The 22,105-nt window shown below is 40.8% G+C and overlaps 1 protein-coding gene across 1 annotated transcript; it reads right to left on the bottom strand.

Annotated features, from left to right (window-relative positions):
* Positions 1-4,814: 4,814 nt before the first annotated feature.
* LOC127763609 (receptor-like protein kinase 5) lies at positions 4,815-8,384 on the bottom strand. The gene is made up of 2 exons (XM_052288373.1): positions 5,648-8,384; positions 4,815-5,569 (listed from the first exon to the last, which is right to left on the bottom strand). The coding sequence occupies exons 1-2, from the start codon at positions 8,256-8,258 to the stop codon at positions 5,199-5,201; spliced, it is 2,982 nt and encodes a 993-aa protein (XP_052144333.1). The 5' UTR covers positions 8,259-8,384; the 3' UTR covers positions 4,815-5,198.
* Between the last annotated feature and the right edge of the window lie 13,721 nt (positions 8,385-22,105).

Genomic DNA, 22,105 nt, shown 5'->3' with positions numbered 1-22,105 from the left:
CGCCACTGTCAAAGGTAGGTTTTGAAAAAAAAAAAACCATTTTGCAAATGCGTTTTATTAAATTGTCACTCTCCAACCATACGCGCTCGTTAGAATACTTTTTGGAAGAAAAATGCCTTCTTCCCTATCTTATCTCCCAACACCAGTGCGCTAGCCAAGTTGCCAGTGAAGACGGAGGGATGGCAAAGTCTTGCCGCACTTGCCTCTCCCCCATCTAGCTCCCACGCGCTCGCCTCTCCCCATCATCGTCTACCTCTCCAGCGACGACGAAGGAATGACAGAGCCATGGCACACTCGTCTCTCTCCCCGCACCTTTGCCGTAGCCGTGCAACTCGCCGTGCCTTGCCTCTCCCTATCAAGCTCCCACACGACGCTCGCCCCTTCCCCTGAGCCTTGCTGTAGTCGTGCGACTCGCTGTGCTCCACCTCCGGTCGGGCCCTTCCTTCTTTGTGCTACCATCCCCGCTTCCTACTTCAGCCACTCCGCCGAGGCCTCAAGGAGGCCACGGCGCTGCATCGGGGTTCAAGGAGGCCGTAGTAGACCGAGAGGTGAGAGGCTGCACCTCCTTCCCCCTCGTTGGGAGCTCAATGACAACGAGGCCAGCGGTTGTGCCATGGAACGTGGGTGGTGGGCTGCTCGGTACCTCCATCCTACGCCATCACTTTGTCACCAACAAGGTAGGCTCCCCTATCATCGTCGGTGAGCAGAGACTGGTGTGGAAAGAGAAGCTGTGGAAGAGCAAAGCCAAGGGTATTTTCATTTGAGAAAGTATTCTAGCAAGCATGCAAGGTTTGAGAGTGGCAATTTAATAAAACCCTTTTGTGGAGTGGCGTTTTTGCGAAACCCGTTTTTGAGAGTGGCATAATGCCATTTTTCTCGTGGTTGATACTAGGAATGAAAATTGAGCGGATTCAATGGATATTGATCATGCCATATCCTAAACCATACTTTTAAGCAGATCCAGAGAGGGTGCGGATGCATATGTGGAGTAGACTGTTTCAGATGTCAAAAATAGCCCAGAGTCGGTGTGGACTCAGTCTAAAAGCAGATTAAAATTGTCTAATGTTAGTAATAGAACCAATACAATAATCAATGAACTAGTGCTAAACAACATGAATACATGATGCCCATAATATAATAACACGGTTACGCAAGTGTAAGATGAAATAGTGAGAGACTCAAGACTCGGGCTAATTAATGAATTAGGCCATGCAATGGTCCTAGTCATGTTGTATACAACAGATAGATAGAGTGGTTTCATGAGTCGACAATTTTGGATCCTACAAACGACCGATCGGATAATCCAAATTCACCGGATTCTAAAAATATCACGTTCACATTTGACTCCATACCACACTATCCACATCTGCATTTATATTTCGTAAAATCTAAACTGAGAGGCTTCTCGCCTTAGTCGTATCACGCGACGCGCCTCACAGCCGTCCGATCATGCCTGTCGTCCATCTATGTGGCCGCACTCTAGTGGCGCAACGAGAAGGATCGACATATTGCGTGCCTTATTTCTCAATAGACATGTATGTCTTTTTCCTCTTTAAATAAAGTTTTCTCTCAAATTACTTATCCGATGTATAATCCGATTACACCATTGTGTTCGTTACAATCAAATTTTCACAACAAGATCTTACATGATTATATTACGATGAAAAAATATTTATATTTATAAATTACTTTTATTATATACGTAAGTTACTTTTATCATATATATATATATATATATATATATATATATAAGTTACTTTTAGCTATGATTAAATTACATTTTAGACATATAAAAGAGTAAATTCAATAAAGTCTAAAAGTAATTTACATATATTATAAAAGTAACTTAAAACAAAACGGAAGTAACTTTGTCATGACATTAGAAGTAATATGTGATTTAAAATATATAAGTTTTTTTAAATGAATACTACCGGGCATTTGCCCAGCAGTCTACCTTTTTTAAAAGATACTTCCTCCATTTCACAATGTAAGTCATTCTAGCATTTTCCACATTCATAATGATGTTGATGAATCTAGACATAATGTAAGTCATTCTAGCATTTTCCACATTCATATTGATATTAATGAATCTATATAGATATATATGTCTAGATTCATCAACATCATTATGAATGTAGGAAATGCTAAAATGACTTACATTGTGAAACGGAGGGAGTATACATTATTAAAGAGATTAAAAAAAAGATATATACTAGTGCATTTTTCAAGTTGAAAGGAAACACTAGGTGGAGTACAAACCAGCTACCACTAGCTTTGTAGTCATGTCCAATGAAAAAAATGCATGCATTAAAATTACTTTCTTTTCGTTATAAGTTACTTCTATAATATATATATATATATATATATATATATATATATATATATATATATATATATATATATATATATATATATATATATATATATATATATATATATATTACTTTTAGGCTTTATTGAATTTACTTTTATATGTCGAAGAAGTAATTTAGTGAAATCTAAAAGTAATATATATATATATATATATATTATAAAAGTAATTTATTTTTTTCATCAAAATATAATCACGTGAGATCTTATTATAAAGATTTAATTGTTACGAACACAACAATGTAATTGGATCGTAAATCGGATGAGTAGGTTAAGAGAATTTTTTATTTGAAGCATAGGTGGATAGAGTCTCTCATATGAGTGGTGGCTGCTTTAGACAATACAACTATCACTAGCTGTGTAGTCGCGTCCTTTATATTTACTAGCAAAATGCCCGTGCTTCGCTACGAGTAAAGGAACAGTTAAATTCTATAAAGTACAACGTTAACATGTATATAATAATGTTCCAAGATAAGTAAATTATTCATTGCGCTAATGATAATTAAGATGGATAAAAATATACCTGCTTAGCCCGCATCGCGAAAGAAAAAAAATGAGAAAATTGAATTAAAACATATTAAATTCTAATTTAATGAAATATAAATTTTCTGCAATATTAATTACACTCTTTGAAATTATAGCAAAGTGCCCGTGCGTTTGCAACGGGAAGTGTATAGACCAGAAAATTAAGGAAAAGTTAAGAAAAATCTATACTATGTAATTAATTAAAATACAAATTTGATGAAATATTTAATATTTTAAGTAGGTAGGTGTAAAACTAAATTAATTTACAAGTAAAATAAGTGTGAGAAATAAAATAACATGGTTAAATTTAATTTTATTAAATTCTCCATGATTAGTTACGCTCTTTAGAATTTTATTTAAATTTTGAGAGCTTAAATGTTAATTTTAATAATACAAACATCATTTAACAATTATTTAATTAAAAAAAGAATAAAAATCGTCCATTTTAGGTTTGGGCCGTATATGGAAAAGTTTATATTTCCTCCCTTTCGCCTATCTTATGTATCAGGACTGTTTCTTTTCTCCGTTGAAGTTCATTTTACGTCCTCATACAATGACGCGGTCCATTCGGCGGCCCAGTAATGCAGTGGCCCAATAGGCCGACGGCCCGATGCGGGAGCAGCAGGAGCCGTCCGATCGAATGGACGGTCTAGATTGATCCTAACCTAAATAAATACCCAAAACCTAACCCTAGAATACATTTCCCACCCCTCCCCTCCCCTCAAACCCCCCTCCCCCCCCCCCCCCCCCCGCGAGCGGCGGCCTTCCCCTGCAAGCGGCGGCGGCGGCACGCCCTCCCCCCACTTCTCCTCTTTTCTCTCTGTGTGGCGGTGGCGGGAGGGCCGGCGACGCCCTCCCCTCCGCTAGATCGGGGGGAGGGGAGGTGCGGCGGCGGTGGTGGCGGACGACATGGAGGCGGCGAGTCGGACGGCGTGGAGGCGGCCGGCCGGACCTCGCCTCCACCAGATCCGGCGGCATGAAGGCGGCTGCGGCCGGTGGGAGGGGCGGCGGCCCGGACGGCGTGAAGGCGGGCGGTGGTGGCGCCGTTTTTTTCTTTTTTTTTTGCAAATTTTTTCCTATCGCTATTGCTAACCTAATCGGATTGCTTATGGACGAAAACTCGGACAAAATTAGATGTGACGACCGGAAAAATACGAATATTTATATTAGTTATATATTATATATAGATATAGATTAAATTTTTCTATAAACCTCGTACCCTTGTTTCGGACAAATTTAGAACAGATTGGATCAGATATTATCCCATCCATTTGCGCTGACATGTGATACAGCCGTTGCTGCAGCCAGAGCCAGCGGCATGACGAGCGGCTGACAGGTGGGCCCACATGTCAGCTGTTTTGCGCTTCTGCTCCTTCCGCCCCAAAACCCCCGATCCCCCCTTCCTTCAAGCGGTCGCCGGTGGCGGCGATTTCCGCCTTTTTCTGCGGCGGCGGCGGCGGCATTCGCATGGCGCACTCAGTCGCCGGCACCGCACCGGGGTCTCCTCCATCGGCGAGTTCTCGTCGCCCCCCTCGCTCCTCCGTTCTGTAATCCGCGCGGAACCATCGGGCCGGTAAGCTACCTGTGAACTCCTCCACGCTTTTGTTTCCATGTTGGATGAAATCACGAGTACGACCGGTAGGTATGCCAAAATATTTTGGTTTAGATTTCGGGCTCTAGTGTAGTAGTACATTTTTTTGTTCTTTGTGACTGTAAATTGTTAGAATCAATTCAGATACCCTCTCTTTTTCCTAAATAACCGGGAGTTTCGTCTCCTCTGAAAAAGAAGGGCATCTACTTATTGAAGGCTCACTAGTTAGATGCTTGGAGTAACCTATGCACATTATATTTTCGTTTCTGTCGATGTAATGGGGCCCTGTTTGTCTCCAGAAATTAAGGGAATTTCTGCAGTACCTATTTTTTCAATTAACACACGTTGTAATATGAAGCTAATTTAAACATGCTGGCCAAAAGAATTCAAGAAATTTCATTGTCAACTATGGCAACATGCCAACATCCATGCTATCTGTGTGCTTATTCTGGGAAAAAAAATGTAGTCTTTGTTATGATCTGAAGATAACTTCAGGTGCTGCCATTTAGTTTGCAAGTTAAACAGTAGTTAGTGACTGCATCAACATTTCACATGCTTTATGTCAACATAAAACAGCTGCAGTTACTATCCTTTTGCAACAGCATCATTAGATTGCTGGATGAAGCAGACGAATCACCTACAGCATTTGAAACATGCATTGTCATGATCATCGCACTTCTTCAACCAAAAAACTGTTATTTCATCTCTTTATCTATGATTCAAGAAGAGCTGTTTCGTCACAGATATCATCTTGCAAGATTCCCCCATTGGATTTACGGTCAAATCGGAGAAGCACATGCAACACATCTTTCATTGATGGCCGCATTGAAGGATGCTCCCCAGTACAAATCACAGCAAGTGTAAACACCTCCAATGCGTCCTCAACATGGGTTGGGTCTCTGATCCCCTCATTGAGAAGATCAACTGACAAACCATATTCTTGGTACTGCCTCCATGCCCATTGTGCCAAGCAATAGTACTCTCCACCATCATTTGCCACTCGACCAGTTATGATTTCCAGAAGGACCACACCAAAGCTGTAGACATCGATCTTCTCGTTTACCTTGAGCCGATGTCCGTATTCTGCAAAGTGTAAACAATTTAGTGTTTCAGGTAATATGCAAGTATATACTCATCAAAGTTACTCTTTTTCTCTCTGACCTGGTGCCATGTAGCCAAAAGTTCCAGCTATAGCAGAAAATGACTCGTCGTCTCCAGCTTTGAGAAGAATCTTTGCAAGCCCAAAATCTGCCATCTTTGCTCTGAAGTTGTGATCCAGAAGGATGTTGGCACACTTGACATCTCGATGCACTATGGGAGGCGAGCAATGGTGATGCATGTAGCAAAGACCTCTCGCTGAGTCGATGGCAATTTGCAATCTTGTTGGCCAATCCAGAGGTCCTGGCGCACCAATTCTTTCCCTCTGGTGAAGCCATTGATGTAGGCTGCCGTTTTCCATGTACTCATAGACAAGAAGCTTTGCATCTGAACTTGAGATGCAGCAGAGCAGCTTGACAATGTTTGTGTGCCTGATCTCTCCCAATATCTGAGCCTCTGCAAGGAAGTCCTTCTCCAGTTTGTCATCAAGATTCGGTGTGTTCCATATCTTTTTGACGGCCACCATCCTTCCACCACTTGCTCTATCCCCAGCATAAACCCGGTACACCTTGCCAGACCTGCCACTTCCAATCCAATTCTGCTCGTAGAGCCCAGAAAGAATGTCAGTTGTGGTGAAATGCAATATGTGGAATGGTGTTAGCTTCCATGACAAGTGGTCTTGAAGCTTTTTTCTCCTTAAGAGCATGATACCAAGCACTGCTGAACCCAAAAGCATGATGCTGGCAACAGCAGAAAAGAGGGCTATAAGCCTCCTAAATAGATCATTGCCGTTTGTTCTTGCCCTGCAGATAGGGAAATTATGAACTGAATTGTTTGATGATACACAGAGGCCTGGGTTGAATAGAAAGCTTTGTTCATATGCTTCGTTTTGCAGTGATATCGGAATTTCCCCGATGAGTTGGTTCATAGAGAGATTCAGAAAATTGAGCCTCAGCTTATTAAAATCCTTTGGGATTTCACCTGATAATTTATTCGACGAGAGATCAAGGATGGTTAGTACTGTCATAAACCCAAACGCCGCTGGGATATTACCAGATATCTGATTTCCACTTAGGTTAAGTGTGTTTAGCCTCGCCAGCACTCCAATTGTCATGGGTAGTGAGCCACTAATTTGATTCCTAGAGAGGTCAACTTCTGTGACCTGAGAAATGCCTGTCAGATCCCAGGGAATTTCACCAGACAGCAAGTTGTTTGCTGCTATGAATACTTTCATTTTTCCTGCCAATGTTGGAATAGGACCTGAGAATTTGTTGTTGCTGATGTCAAGACGTGTAAAGTTCCATGGGAGCTGTTTGGGGAATGTGCCAGAGAACCTGTTGTTTTGTATCATAACTGTACTTAGCTGATTTGTCACCACTGACCAAAGACTCTTGGGGAACTCTCCAGAAAAATTGTTGTTGTACATCATCAAATTGTTCAACAGATAGCAGCCGTCCAATGACGATGGAAGTTTTCCAGAAAAGCTGTTATTGAACACAACAATGTCATATAGCTTCCTGTTGAAGCAGAGGCCTTCTGGTAGCTTCCCAGAGAGGTTATTATTGGAGACCTCAAGATTGGCCAGTGGTGAGTGCTTACCAAGCTCTGGTGGGAGTGATCCAGAGAGCATGTTACCGAATAACCGAATGTCAGTAAGCTTTGGCAGCAGCCCAACGCTTGGTGGTATTGATCCACTCAGCTTGTTAAAGTAGAGAAACAGTAAGGTAAGGTTGGTAAGCTTACCAAATCCATTTGGTATGGTTCCTATTAATTCGTTTGAAGAAACATCAATCTCCACCAAGTTCAAGGCACTGACATTGGGTTCAATCTCACCGGTGAATCCGTTTGCATACAGGTACAAAATCTGAAGTTTCTTATGTTGCCAGATCCACGTTGGAATTTTTCCTTGCAGCTTGTTTGATGAAAAATCCAAGAGGTTGAGCTCTCTGAGGCTGGACAAGTTTTCAGGGATTTCACCGGTAATATTCATATTTGACAGCCACAAGTAAGTCAGACGTGTCAACCTACCAAACTCCACAGGAAAGGGAGCCGGTACAAATGGATTGACTGCTAGTGTCAGCCTCTCAAGGTCAGCAAGATTGCTGATATCCTCAGCTGGGTACCTCCCATCAAACTGATTGGTGTCAAGGAGCAGTGACTTCAGCCTTGGGAACAGTCCAATTGATGGTGGAATTCTGCCTGTGAAGTGATTAGATGATAGGTTGAGATGCTCGAGCAGTGCTGATAGATGATTTAAGTCACTTGGGAGTTGTCCAGCAAATGCGTTGTTGGAAAGATCTAGGAACTTGAGATTGGAGCAATTGTAGAGCATGGTAGGGAATGAAGTGGAGAAATTGTTGTAGGAAAGGTCCAAGCGGGTGAGGTTCTTTAGGAGACAAATGGAGGGAGGAATTGGTTTGATGAAGGTTTGATTTGGTAGAGAGATGCCAATCACCGCACCATTTGTGCATGTAATTCCTTCCCAGTTGCAGTGAGCAGCAGTAGTGGAGTTCCATCTACCTAGCGCAGGTGAGCTCCCCCAGTGATTCTTGAGCTCAAGGAGGATTTGGTGTTCTTCATTAGATTGATTTGTGGACTTTGGGTAGAATTTGTGCAGCAGAGAAAATGATATCACAAAGAACAGGAAGAAGTTCACATACCGTTTGTTGGCCATCTCTGCTGAATCCTTTTGGCTGGAAATCTCTTGCCAGGAGAGGTGGAATGCATGGGTGTTTTGGGTGTTTAGCTATAATCTCCAATGCAAGTGGATGCTATTGTATTGTCACCAGTCACTGTGAATTCCTTTTAGAATTGGGCATTGACTGGCAAGTCATCCATTCGACTATTAGATGTTGAGCTAACATGGAAGCCTTGCTGTTAATGCCTTTGTTTATGTGGTCCTCCCAGCTCCAACGCATCGTTAGTGTCTGATGACATGGATGACTTGGAACAATGGAACCATTATGACCTTTGGGCGAGGGAGAATTTACCACTTCTGCTTTGGAACAGTTTAGACATGAACAGGGATTTTTACACTTGCCTGTGTAAACTACACGTCTTTGAGAAAATTTCAGGTAATTTATACTGCTTCATACAAAACAAAGTGCTACCTTGTTCAAGTTACTGTCTTGTTGAATATTATGGGTCGTGGTGTAAATCTTCTCTGTTTGATTAAAGATTGTGGGGTGGGGTAAAATTGAACCGACATTAGTTGCTTGGAGTAACCTATGTCCTAATTGTCAGTCCACTTATATGAAGTTCATATGGTAACCGCTTTGGCATCCTGCTGAGATAATGTTCAATTGGCTGTTGCTACTTTTTGCATCTTGAATTATTAAAACTTATTTGTCTGCTAACTTCTACCATGGAGATATATTACCAAAGGTGACCTTGCTATATTGTCGCTTGTGGATTAGTCGTGTTTGCATCTATCTGTCAACCTCAGTTAGCAATCTATTCCTCTTTTTTTTTTCCACCGGACCGGTCAAGGCTAAATTTATTAAGAAAATGAAGAGAATTACAAGGCTGAAGTAAAAGGAAAACATGGTTCCTTTATTAAATCAGGTCATTCCTGTAACACCATTCGAGGCATCATTCAGGGAATCAAGTCCATTTACTTTTTCTTTCTTCTAAATTTTATGGGGTGTTTGCTAAGACCCCATTTTGCATTGTTGATAAATTATATAACCTGCTTGTTTTGATTATATTATGAGAACAATTCTAGTGCTATCGTGCTCCAATGCACAACAGTGCTATCAAATGATTGCTTTCTGTTTAGGGGGGAGAGAGAGAGAGAGAGAGAGAGAGAGAGAGATGTGTTAACTTAAATATACATTGTAAAAAAGATAAAAAAAAAAGAAGAGGCAGAATTTTGTTTGCATTGGTACTTTACTGCGTTCATTCAACAATATAAACATTGTTATGTTGTTTAGCAAGAATTAAGGCTAAGGTAAAAAAAAAACTTTAGGGCCCCTTATTTAATTAGGGATCAATGGGGGTGGGGAGCTAATCGGGGATAAGATGACAGGATTTTAAATGAAAGGTGATTGATGCGACAAATAGTAGTGTAGGAATGCTTTATATTCTTCGACGAAATTGAAATGCTTATATTGTTGGATGGGTTGGAGGGAGTAGTTCTTTTCAACATTGTTCATGCATGATTTTTGTTTCTTTTCCGGAGTTGCTAAATAATTGGTGATAGATTGTTTGGAAAAAAATATGATAATTTTTGGAACATCAATTAGCCTCAAGATCCGTGCTATACGAGAAAAAAAATACAAGTAGCAGCGGGAGACAGGGGAATCGAACCCGTGAACTATGCCGTACAAGCCATCGCAATTCGCACATACCAACTAAGCAACTATTCCCTCATCTACTTATATGCATATTTCCAAATCTGAAAATTTTATTTTTGATAGGCATATTTCAATCCAACAACATATCATTTTAATGACTTTCTCGGATTTAATGCGTGACTCTATTCCTCCACACAAGATTGGCTACATGGGCATCGAGAAATGTAAATATTAATATATCGCTTGTTTACGAGGAATAACTAGTAGCATGTTTAAATATCCTTGATCTGTGTGCCAAGATAAAATATGACTATCAAAAATAGATTGAGTACCTATTTTTATTATTAACTAACATCCAACTTACACATAAGTGAAGTGCACGAGCGATTCCTTAACTCGCGCGGGTGTATCATTTAGGTCTCTAAACTTTCGAAATACATTTTCGGGTCCTGAACTTATCTTGCGTGTCATATAGGTGCAAATGAGCTCCAACCTGCTTCATGCGCTGATGTAGCATGCCACGGTAGTACCTACGTGTTAGCCGGATCCATGTTTCAGTCATATAGAAAAAAATAAAATTAAAAATAACATATTTTCTCCTCTCTACCTTAGAATTTTTATCATTTTTTTTCATGACTACCTAAGAGGAGAAAATGTAGTTTTTTATTTTTTTTATATATGCTTGACATGTGGATTCCACTCACATGCAGACGTCACCGTGGCAATGCCACGTCAGCGCATGGAGCGGGTTAGAACCTGTTTGGACCTATATGACACTCATGACAAGTTTAAAGACCCAAAAATGTATTTTGGGAGTTCAGGAATCTAGACGATACACCCGCACAAATTTAGAGGCCGCCCATGTACTTCACTCTATGTAATTACACCAAATTTATACTATAATGACATTTAATATATTTTCACCTAAAAATATATAGGTGTATTTTTAGATAGATCTTTTTTTTGTTATCATTACGTGTTTTGAGACGAAATTTCGCACGATCGTACACACTATCCTGTTGCAAATCTGTTGCAAATCTCAATTTTCTTTTTACAATAAAAAAGTATCCATAGTATTTTTTGTGTATTACTAAGGTAACAGTCTTATGGGAGCACGGCTGGGATCATTCCCGTTAGATCACATCAAATAAAATGATTACGAAAGAAGAATACTAGCCGCCATCCAGGGCCAAATTAAGCTCTTGTGCAATCATCCCATCTGTTGCCAGTTTCAATTCAACTTTAATTCATCGGATTTAATTTCCATTTAATAGTATTTGTTTTTATCATGAGTTTTGCATATTCGATATGATTTTGATAAAAAACATAAAGAGGAATATCGAGTAATCACAATCCCTCAACCAATTTTGGGAGATCAACAAATATTAACTGGAATGGATGGGGAGGATCGGCTCCGACTTGGCCACGGGAATGTTTTCGATAGGTTGAACCGAGTCTGCAGCTTCACTTGTACGTTGAGCCAAGAAGAGACACTCCAAGCATAGATGGAATGGATGGGGAGGATCGGCTCCGACTTGGCCACGGGATGGAATGGATGGGGAGGATCGACTCCGACTTGGCCACGGGAATGTTTTCGATAGGTTGAGCCGAGTTTGCAGCTTCACTGGTACGTTGAGCCAACAAGAGACACTCTGAGCATAGGAAAATATCGGACTAGGTTGGGGCGAAAAAGGAAGTAAGGAATCACCAAAACCTCCGAGCATAGGGAAATATCGGACTAGGTAGGGGCGAAAAAGGAAGTAAGGAATGACCTTTCCACCAAAACCATTTTTAACCGTTGCAACGCATGGTCATTTTCTCTATCATATTATAAATTTCCTCATATATTTTCTACTTATTTATTAACATACCATATATAATCCTGTTCTCTATCTTCGTTTCTAACCCTCTTTTCTATATGCTACAGTTTTATCTTGTCTTGCTCCAACATCTCATAATTGATTCACCTTCTATATGCTACAGTTCTATCTTGTTTTGCTCCAACATCTCATAATTGATTCACCTTAAAAAATACATTAGAAATTTCAAAAGAATCGTATGAAGTTTCTCCCATAGCACTAGCTTTGATATTTATATCGAAACATTATTGATTTGTCTTAACATTCGATCGATAATGTGACTCATCCAGTTTTTGTGATGTAGTCATGCATATATACTGGACTTTAACATTCAATCGATTATGTGGCTCATCCAGTTTTTTATGTAGTCATGCATATATACTGGATTTTCACATCTAGGACATGATCCCCTCCTCTGCCAACCTTGGTAGCAGGAAGGAAGCAGAGCATTAATATGTACTTCTTCATCAGTTCAGCACTGATCCCTGTTTGGACCTGATTAACGTATATATTTTATCTTGATTTTCATTAGCATGTTTTCAACCCGCTAAACGGTACGTTTCGTGTGATAATTTTCTATACAAAATTTACTTTAAAATATATAATAAATCCATTTTTATGTTAAAAATAATTAAAACTCAATTGATCATATGTTAATGGCTTCCTTGTTTCACGTGTTTGTACTTAATCTTAATCTTCAGTAGGTTCAAACTGAGCCGACTACCAACATTACTTCCTCCATCTATAATAATATAAGGATTTGAAAATTTTAAATTTTATCCAGGAATATAAGCATTCATACACTACAATATTTGTCCAAGAATATTTTTGAAATTTCAATTAGAATTTATGCGGGAAGAATATGTTTTTTTTTCAAAAAAAACAAACATATTGCCCATGTGTTACAACAGAATTTTGAAAAAGAGCATTACCATCAATTACCATTATATATATGATAATAATTAAGTGACACACTTAATCAATATACATTCTACTTTTGAATGTACAGTCTCAAATATTACAAGAGTTGATAAACAATTAGTTAAACTGTAGATCCACATAAACCTATTATTTTTCCAACCGAATGTTCAAATACGTACTCTGTTCAAGCCAAACCTCCTCCTGATTTGGGTTTGGGACTCAAAAGATTATATGTAAAAAGATTTGGGACTTCTTATCTCGTGGCTAGTAGGTGCTATTCCACAATCTCTTGCTATTACAGCAGCAGAAGAGCACTGTGAGTAGTAAAAATCAAAACAGTGCAGCGATCTGTGCAATTAAAACACATTTTTATTTACAATATGCAATTTCGGCAACAGAGGCTTCTTCCAATAGAGGAAGTTCTGGTCGGCCATCCTGTGCAATGCTCATGAGTTCACTGCATGGATCAAGAAACGTACACTCCAAATCATTAATTAGAAAATCCAATACAACAAAAAGACCCGGAGGGTGCTGAAGTTGTAGCGTAAGACACAGTAAAATTTATGCATAAATTAAACTACAGTTAATGATTGATGATTATGTACCTGGAGACTAACAGAGAAGGCCTCTGAGATGATCGCAGCGCGAAAACGGCGTAGAGGGATAGAATTGCCGGAGCAGCACGAATTTGCCGGAGAAGAACAAAGTGTAGTCCAAGAAAATACGACGACGTTGGTGATGAGTCATGCTGCACGAAGACGAAGGCGAAGTAGCAGGACCAACGGCCTGGACGGTGACGTCGGTACCCATGTAGAGGTAACTGGACCACCGGCCTAGAGCGACGACAGTGGCAACTTGGAAACGCGTGGTGATGCTTGAAGCAGAAGAAGAAGAACCCGGTGGCTGAAGATGATCAGTATGGATGATGAGGGTGTCGATGCGCGAGCAGCGATGAAGATGACGAAAGCGGTGAGGCTATGGTCCAAAGAGACGACATAGCTGCAGCCCCATATCAATGCAACGGTGAGAAGTCCACCGGTGGTGAGGCCACACTGAGGAGGGCGTCTCTCAGCGCTATAACAACTAGTAGACACGTGGACCACAGGCAGTGGCACTATAGCTCAAGGGGGGCGACGTAGTAGCAGCCCAAAGCTCGATGGTGTAATAGACGTTCTCGAAGATGATCGGTCAAAGAAGTCGTTATAGCCGAGAACTTCGACAGGTGATCAGGCCAAAAATGCAAGGGGCAGGACGACAAAGATGAAACCGGATGCGATGCCGATATCAAAGACATGTAGATGTCGTCGAAATGGTGGACGATGCAAACCCGATCTCTAATCAAGAAAAAATAATAATAAAAGATACATAGCAGCATCACACAATAGCCCATCGTCCCTCGATCGAACGACCAGCACCATCCAGCAAAACACGGTTCAGTAGTCTTTCATGTCCTCCCACAACCTCCTTTGTTCTATCCACACGTGAGCACAGAGAGGGAGAGAGAGAGAGAAGAGCAGACAGGGGGCAAGCATCATCGGATAGGGCTCAGCGTCCGGCAGCGGACGGCGTCCATGCCGGTAGAGAGGGCGGGGGCGAGCGCCGCTGCCGGTGGTCCGGGTGGTAGGGTGAGCGGAGGCCCGGACAGTAGAGGTGGAACATATCGGAGGCCTTGATGTGGTGGGGTCCTAGTGGATGGCAGAAGTCGGCCAGGTAGAGGGGGGCCATAGCGATCCGGGGGGCGGTCGGTGCAAAGGAGGCATGGCGTAGGGGGGTCGTTGTGGCCGGCGGCGGGTAGAGACGGAGCCCGAGCTGTCCAGTGGCTCGCGGAGGATGGTCGGTGCGATAGAGGCGGAGGGCCCGAGCACCCGGCTCCGGCGGTGAGGCCCTCTAGCGACCAAACGTAGGCAGAAGACGGAGGGATGACGACGACGGTCTCCAGATCACCCGGAACAAATTAAGCTCTTGTGCAATCATCCCATCTGTTGCCAGTTTGAAATCTTATCTGTCGTTGGCCCCAGTTCAGTGCAGCTAGCATGGATCATCATCTAGTCATCAGCACCGAATCAGGTGCCACCAAATGAGTTTTTCAGAAGCAAATGAGAAGATTTGTTTCATCATAGTAACATCTCGTTTGTTTTTGTGCAGGTAGGCTTTCACCACCCGGTTGGATGAGTGGCCGAAGAAAGTTGAGACAATTGCAGCTACCTCAGTGGGAAATCAAGGATATCCAGCGAAAGTGCAGAGGTTTTATATGGAAGGGACGAGAGGAGGTCCACAGAGGCCATTGCTTGGTGGCCTGGAACACCGTTTGCGTGCCAACAGATCTCAGTGGGTTGTATATAGAGGATCTCAATTTGTTCGGTCAGGCTTTAAGGCTAAAATGGCAAGCTAAGGGCTTGTTCGTTTTGAAGGAATTGTAAAGAAAAAGTACAAGAATATGCAATCCGGAATATGCGCCTTTCATTTCAAAGGAACCCAAGGTGGCATAGGCTTTGGCAAATAACAGATGGGTCAGGGATATTCAAGGTTCACCTTCCAATAGAGCCATTGCCGAATACTTAGTCTTCCGGAACAACGTCCAGGTGGTGGAACTTCAGCAAAGTGGGGGCAAAACTAATAGAGGATGGGCACTTCTCGGTTTCATCATTGTACAACATTTCTTCATGGCAAAAGAGAGATCGAGCCTACGCAAACTAATCTGTAGGACAAGGGGGCCCTCCAGGGTCAAATTCTTCATTTGGCAAAGTGATCCTTGGAAGATGTCTCACAGCTTATCATAATCGAGGTTGGCTCACCAGCAAAACTGTCACCTCTGTGACTCAGTGGCTGAAAACCGCAGCCACCTCTTCGTCTCATGTCTCCACACCAATCGAGTTTGGACAATGTTGAAGGCATGAACATGGATCTATTTCCAGTTGCAGGGGAAAGCGCGGTTAGAGCTGGGAGAATGGTGCCACTTGGCGCATTGCGCTTTTCGGATGAACTGCAGGAAGTCTTTTGATACTTGCTTCATGTGATCTCCTTACAATGTTGTGCATCTCCTGGGTGGACGGTCTTAATTTGTGCCAGACCACCCTCAACAGCTTCCTGTCGATCCTTTGCAATCTGGTGGGCTCCAGCACCTCCGTTCCATGCATATAGTCCCAGCAGAAGCATTATATCAATCAAGCCCGCCCGTATTTTTATTTACTTGTGAACACTATACCTTTTCTTTTATATAATGGATTAAACCGGCCTCTATATCATGAAACGGTGAACTCCATGCCTTGTGTTCGATCAAATCGCGAATGGCTCGTCTGTTTGGTAGATTTCTTGGTTTGGATTTATAAAATAACACACTTTTCTTCTCGCTAATAACAATATTTTTTTTCTCTAAATAGTACACCTTTCTTCAAAAAAATCCTCTTTTCTTTAGTATGATGCAACTACTGGAATCAATTCAGATATGTACTTTATGATTTTTCATATTCGTTTCTTCCAATAAAGAAACAAAGTCTTATTATTTCCTAGTTGTCATTTCCTAGTTGTCAGTCGTTTGTACGATAATTTGGTATATGGGCATACAAAGCTGCTAGACCTATTTGTTTCATCAAACCATCTCACAACTAAAAATGGGCATACAAAGCTGCTAGATCTATATGTTTCATCCCACCATCTCACATAACTTGTTGTGAAGGATTCTTCACAATAAATTTTGTTGTTACATTTCCGACACAAAATATACTATCAAAATATATTCAATGCTACATTTAATGAAACTAATTTGTTGTGATAGATGTGAAAAAATTTTCTACAAATTTGGTCAAATTTAAAGAAGTTTGACGAAGAAAAAAATTCAAAACTACTTATGATATGAAACGGAAAAAGTAGATGATAAGTTTTTACTTAGCACTCCAACATATTTTTATATAGCAGGGGATGGAGAGTTAATGTATTGTTGCCTCATGTTCTTGTACCGACAGTCTAATCTAATCTCCAATCTAATCTCACAACAATCGTCGAACCTACCTCCTATATATATGTATTGTTGTCTCATGTTCTTCCTGGCACCGACAGTCTAATCTAATCTCCACAATCGTCGAACCCACATCTAACCAAGCACCTACAATCTAATCTAATCTCCAATCTAATCTCCACAATCGTTGAACCAACATCCAACAAAAATACTAGTTATTATGAGTAGTGATAATTACACAACAGCATGGTAGAACCACGATTAATAATTGAATATTCATGGTATCTATTTGTTACTCCCCAATATCTCATGACTAAACTAGTAATTATATAGTTTTGAATATTTTCTAGGTTTTGAATATTATGAAAAATAATATAATCATAAGGAAAATCAAAGGATGGAATAGATGGTATGCATACAGTGTTGAAGGGTAAGAGGCTATAACATGAGATATGCAACTGGATTTGAGTAGCGAACAACTACTTCAATAGCCCCAAATTTCATGAGATATGCTTTCACAAACATCATTAGTTCATGAGATATGTTCTTCACAAACATTTAGTTCAAGAATCACATGTTTTAGGTTTTCTTTAAATCCAACTCATATTTGTTTCCCTGTCTCTTTTTTTTTTTTTACACTGACATGAGCACCTTTATAATTGATGAGTTCGGTGTTGGTACGTGGTACCGTGTGTGTTTATATATATATATATATATATATACACCAGCACTCCATTCCATGCATATAGTCTCAGAAGAAGCATTATATCGATCAAGCCGCTCATATACAGGGCCTGTTTAGTTCACGAAAAGAAAATTTTTGGGTGTCACATCGGGTGTTTGACCGGATGTCGGAAGGGGTTTTCGGACACGAATGAAAAAACTAATTTCATAACTCGCCTGGAAACCGCGAGACGAATCTTTTGAGCCCAATTAATCCATCATTCGCACATGTGGGTTGTAGCATTCCTGGCTAATCATGGATTAATTAGGCTCAAAAGATTCGCCTCGCGATTTCCCCCCTAACTATGCAATTAGTTTTTTTAATTTATCTATATTTAATACTCCATGCATGTGTCCAAAGATTCGATGTGATGTATTTGAAAAAAAGTTTTTGGGAACTAAACAGAGCCATATATATTTACCTATGAACTCTATATTTTTTTTATAATGGATTAAACCGGCCTCTAAACTCCATAACTTGTGTTGGATCAAACCGCGAATGCTCATCTGTTTGGTAGATTTCTTTGTTTGTGTTTATTAAAGAACACACTTTTCTTCTCGCTAACCATGTTTTTTTCTCCAAAGAGTACACCTTTCTTTTTGCTAAAAACCTTCTTTTCCTTAGTACGATGTAAACTGTTGGAATCAATTCAGGTATGTACTTTTTTGATTTTTCAGTTTCTTCTCCTCCAATTTCTTTGTTTGTGTTTATTAAAGAACACACTTTTCTTCTCGCTAACAATGTTTTTTTCTCCAAAGAGTACACCTTTCTTTTTTGCTGAAAACCTTCTTTTCCTGAGTACGATGTAAACTGTTGAATCAATTCAGATACTTACTTTTTTGATTTTTCAGTTTCATCTCCTCCAATAAAGAAAAAAAGTCTTATTATGTTGAATGATAATTAGTTCATTATGCCGCTGTCGAATGATCACTAGTTCATTAATTACTTATTTAAGGGCTTTAGGCTCAATAGTTACTAGCTTCGAGTAACATTCTCGTTGAGTTTGAGTTTCATTGAGACTGTATTTAAAAGAGGTTGAGATTGTGCCTTTTCATATTTGAGAAATTTTCAAGAGCAGAGTTATAGTGCAAGACAATAACAATATTAAGAGGAAAAGAATTTGGCGGTCTTCCCGATACACCATTTCAATCTCAACCATTAGTTTGCTGTAATTTTCATATATAGATTATCGATCACCACACGTCGACGTTGCTCTCTCCTCTCTCCTCCCAATAAGAGGTTCGTGCTTATACAATGCAGCAGGAAGCGATGGAGTTATTCGAGTGGAGGCTGACAAGACGTTATTTATGGCGCCGGTGTAGGCACCCAGTGCACACTAATCACACTCTCCGGATCATAACAATGCCCACACAAACCTCTCTCGCTTCTAAACCACGACTGAAAAAGAGAACTCCACTCGAGTACCACCCGCACGTGACGTCCATTCACCACCGCGATCATCAGGGTTGAATGCGAGCTTCAAACTATTCTCGGGCCTCCTTAACTCTTGCAATGACAAATAGCGCCATCCAAAACATATTTTGTTGGTAGTGCAATAAAATCTATTATTATCTTAAATAATGCTGGCAGGATCAGAGAGGTAGCTGTGATGGGAGTGCAACAAAATCTATTATCATCTTAAATACTGCTGGCTTAAAAGGATAGGATTAGTGGGGTAGCTTAGTTAGGGATCATGCAAAAATCTTTAGCTTATTGACCCAATATTATTATTTTCCTCCAAGTTCTCATGATTCGGGCTAGTCATGGATAACCATTTGAAAACAAACAAAATGTATATAGCCCTTATGCAATGATAAGACTTGCCTCAATCTTTCAGTATTTATGTTGAAACAACTTTATATACAAGCATCAGGGTTTCCAGCTCATTCAGTTTTTGCCTTTAGTCATGCATGTGTCTAATCATGATGTTTTTACCAAATGCTATTTCTTTTGCATGAAGAAAGCAGAACAGGTGTACTAACTAGCACAACATAGTTTTTTAGCAAATCCATAATGGAATATGTTAAATTTATATTCTTTGGAAGATATTTAAGTCTCGTTATTTTTATATTATTGTTGATCATTATACCCAAATTATTCGCGACACGCTTTAAAAAACTTGAGAAATGAATGTAGAGTGTAAAAACTTGTGGTACGATTTTAGTACAATGACTAAAAAAAGTGATGCGACAACTTAATTATTTTGAGTATTTTATTCAATTTTTAAGTACTTATTTTGTCAATATACTGGAGCAAATCTGTGTAAGCATATTTAAAGTTTCTAACTTAACGTCAATTAACTTTACTATGTCAAAAATATTATATTTTGGTTGACATTTGAGATGGTGAAGAAAACAAAATCCTAACCGGCGGTGCAAATTGGATGTAACATAATTCTTAAAGATCAAGATTAACCGGTGGTGCTATATGATGCAATATTGACATCGTGAAAAAAAATCACCTAACACTCATTAATCAAAAAAACTCATACTTAACACATATACTTAGCAATGTTGTTGCACCAAAATACTAATAAATTATCAAGTTCTTGTATTAGAATGCACCCGCGCGTCAAGTTATTATACTCAAACGTTTTATTCTCAAGTTGTGTACTAAATCACACACCTACTAAATTATCGTCGATGCAATTAATTTTTTTTACATCAACCCATAATTTCTTCTCTCTTTTTTACCATGACGAAACGAGCGCCTCATCCACGAGGAGCGGTTGGTACATACAGCAGCAGAAAGACGAGCTGCTGACAGGTGGGTCCACATGTCATCCGCTCATGCCAACCGCAAACCTTCCTGCATCCACCACGAGCCGCCCCCATCGCGGCGGCTGCCGGCGTCGGCGTCGGCGGCGGCGGTGGCGCAGCCGCCGTCTTCGCACCTCCGTGCAGAACCACCGAGTAAGCCCGCCGCCGCTAGCGCTTATACCTGTAATCTCCGCCCTTGTGTTTCCATGTTAGATCAAATCCGTTAGTAGGTATGCCAAATTGTTTTTTTTTGGGGCCGGGGGGGGGGGGTTGATTTCGATTAGCCTGAATAATACACCTTTTTCCTGGGTTAAAGATAAAACCTGCTAATCAAGAGAAAATGCGCTAACATTTACTCCTTTCATGCATGTAAATTGTTAGAATCAATTCAGATACCCTTTAATCCTATAAAAGCTGTGAGTTTCGTCTCCTTTCATGCATGTGAATTGTTGGAATCAATTAAGATACCCTTTTTTCCTATAAAAACTGTGAGTTTCGTCTCCTCTAAGAAAAAAAGGAAGTTCCCGAAGTAACTTGCTTGGAGTAACCTATGGCCATTACATTTTCGTTTTTTCTAGAGATAATAAGGCCCCATTTGTCTCCACATGATAAGGGAGTTTCTGCATTACCTTTTTTTTTTGTTAATCCAAATTGTCATATAAAGCTAACATCGTGTGCATGCTGACCAAATGAATTCAACAAATTTCGTGGTCAAACATGCGCCAACATCCATATACAGTTCCAGTGTCCTTTTTTAAGTAATCTGTGTACCTCTGGTTTGGAAAATGGAGTGTCTGTAATAATCTGAAGATAACTTTATGTACTGCCGTTTAGTTCACAAGTTAAACAAAATTTAGTGATTGCACAGTTCACATTCTTTACCATGCCAACATAAAAGTTAAACAGTAGTAATAACTAGCCTGTAATAAGCATCATCTAGTTGTTGCAAATGAAAAGAATAATCACCTACACCGGGAACCATATATTCTAATTAGGTGGCTGCTTAGCTAGGATTCAAGAAGTGCTGTTTCATCAGAGACAGCATGTTTCAAGCACATTCAAAGTTTACGATCAAATTGTATAAGCACATTCAGTATGTCTTTCATCGATGGCCGCATTGAAGGATGCTCCCCAGTACAAATCACAGCAAGTGTAAACACCTCCAATGCGTCTTCAACATGGGTTGGGTCTCTGATCCCCTCATCGAGAAGATCAACTGACAAACCATTTTCCTGGTACTGTCTCCATGCCCATTGTGCCAAGCAGCAGTATTCTCCACCATCATTTGCTAGTTGACCCATAATTTCTTTTCCTTTTTTTGGCAAAATTTGCTACAGGACACTAAAAAATTATGTAATTAGCTATGGGACGCCCGAAAGATGTGAATTTGTCCAAGGACACTCTAAAAGTGCGGTAATTTGCTGAATGACACTGGGCGCATTAAAATATAATATCTACTGAATTGATGAGAGAGAAACCATGTAAAATGACAGTTTTGCCCCTTCTCTTCCTCCCCTTCTCCTCTATTTTCTTGTCCTCTTCCTCTCGTTGATTCTCTCTCTCTTTCTCCGCTTCTTTCTCGCACGAAGACAACACAGCAGGGCAAAGCGGTGCGTGAGACCGAATGCTGGTTGGCGCTTGCACGGGTTCCCGTGCTCGGCATCCTCGTCATCGTCGTCGCCCACGCCGCCGCCCATGTCACCGCAAGGGACAACGTCGAGGTCGTCGCTCCCAAACCGGCTCATCTCGTTCTCCACCTCCGACGCGTCCTTCGCCTTCGCGCGTCCTCCTCCCCCACCGCCACCGTCCCGGGCTACCACCGCGTCCGCTTGCCACCGAGCGAGGAGGACCCGCCACCGCCACGCCCTCCTCCTCCCTGCCGCTCCCGCACCACACGGCAAACGTCGCCTAGGCACCCTTCCGCGCCGCTCGGCCCGCGGGACTTCACCTTCGTCTGCCACATCGTGTACCGCATGTCCGGCAGCCGCTTCAGCAGCGGCGGCTTCGA

This window comes from Oryza glaberrima, chromosome 2 (genome assembly GCF_000147395.1).
Source record: "Oryza glaberrima chromosome 2, OglaRS2, whole genome shotgun sequence".
NCBI lineage: Eukaryota > Viridiplantae > Streptophyta > Magnoliopsida > Poales > Poaceae > Oryza > Oryza glaberrima.
This window is presented reverse-complemented; position numbering and strand designations above follow the sequence as displayed.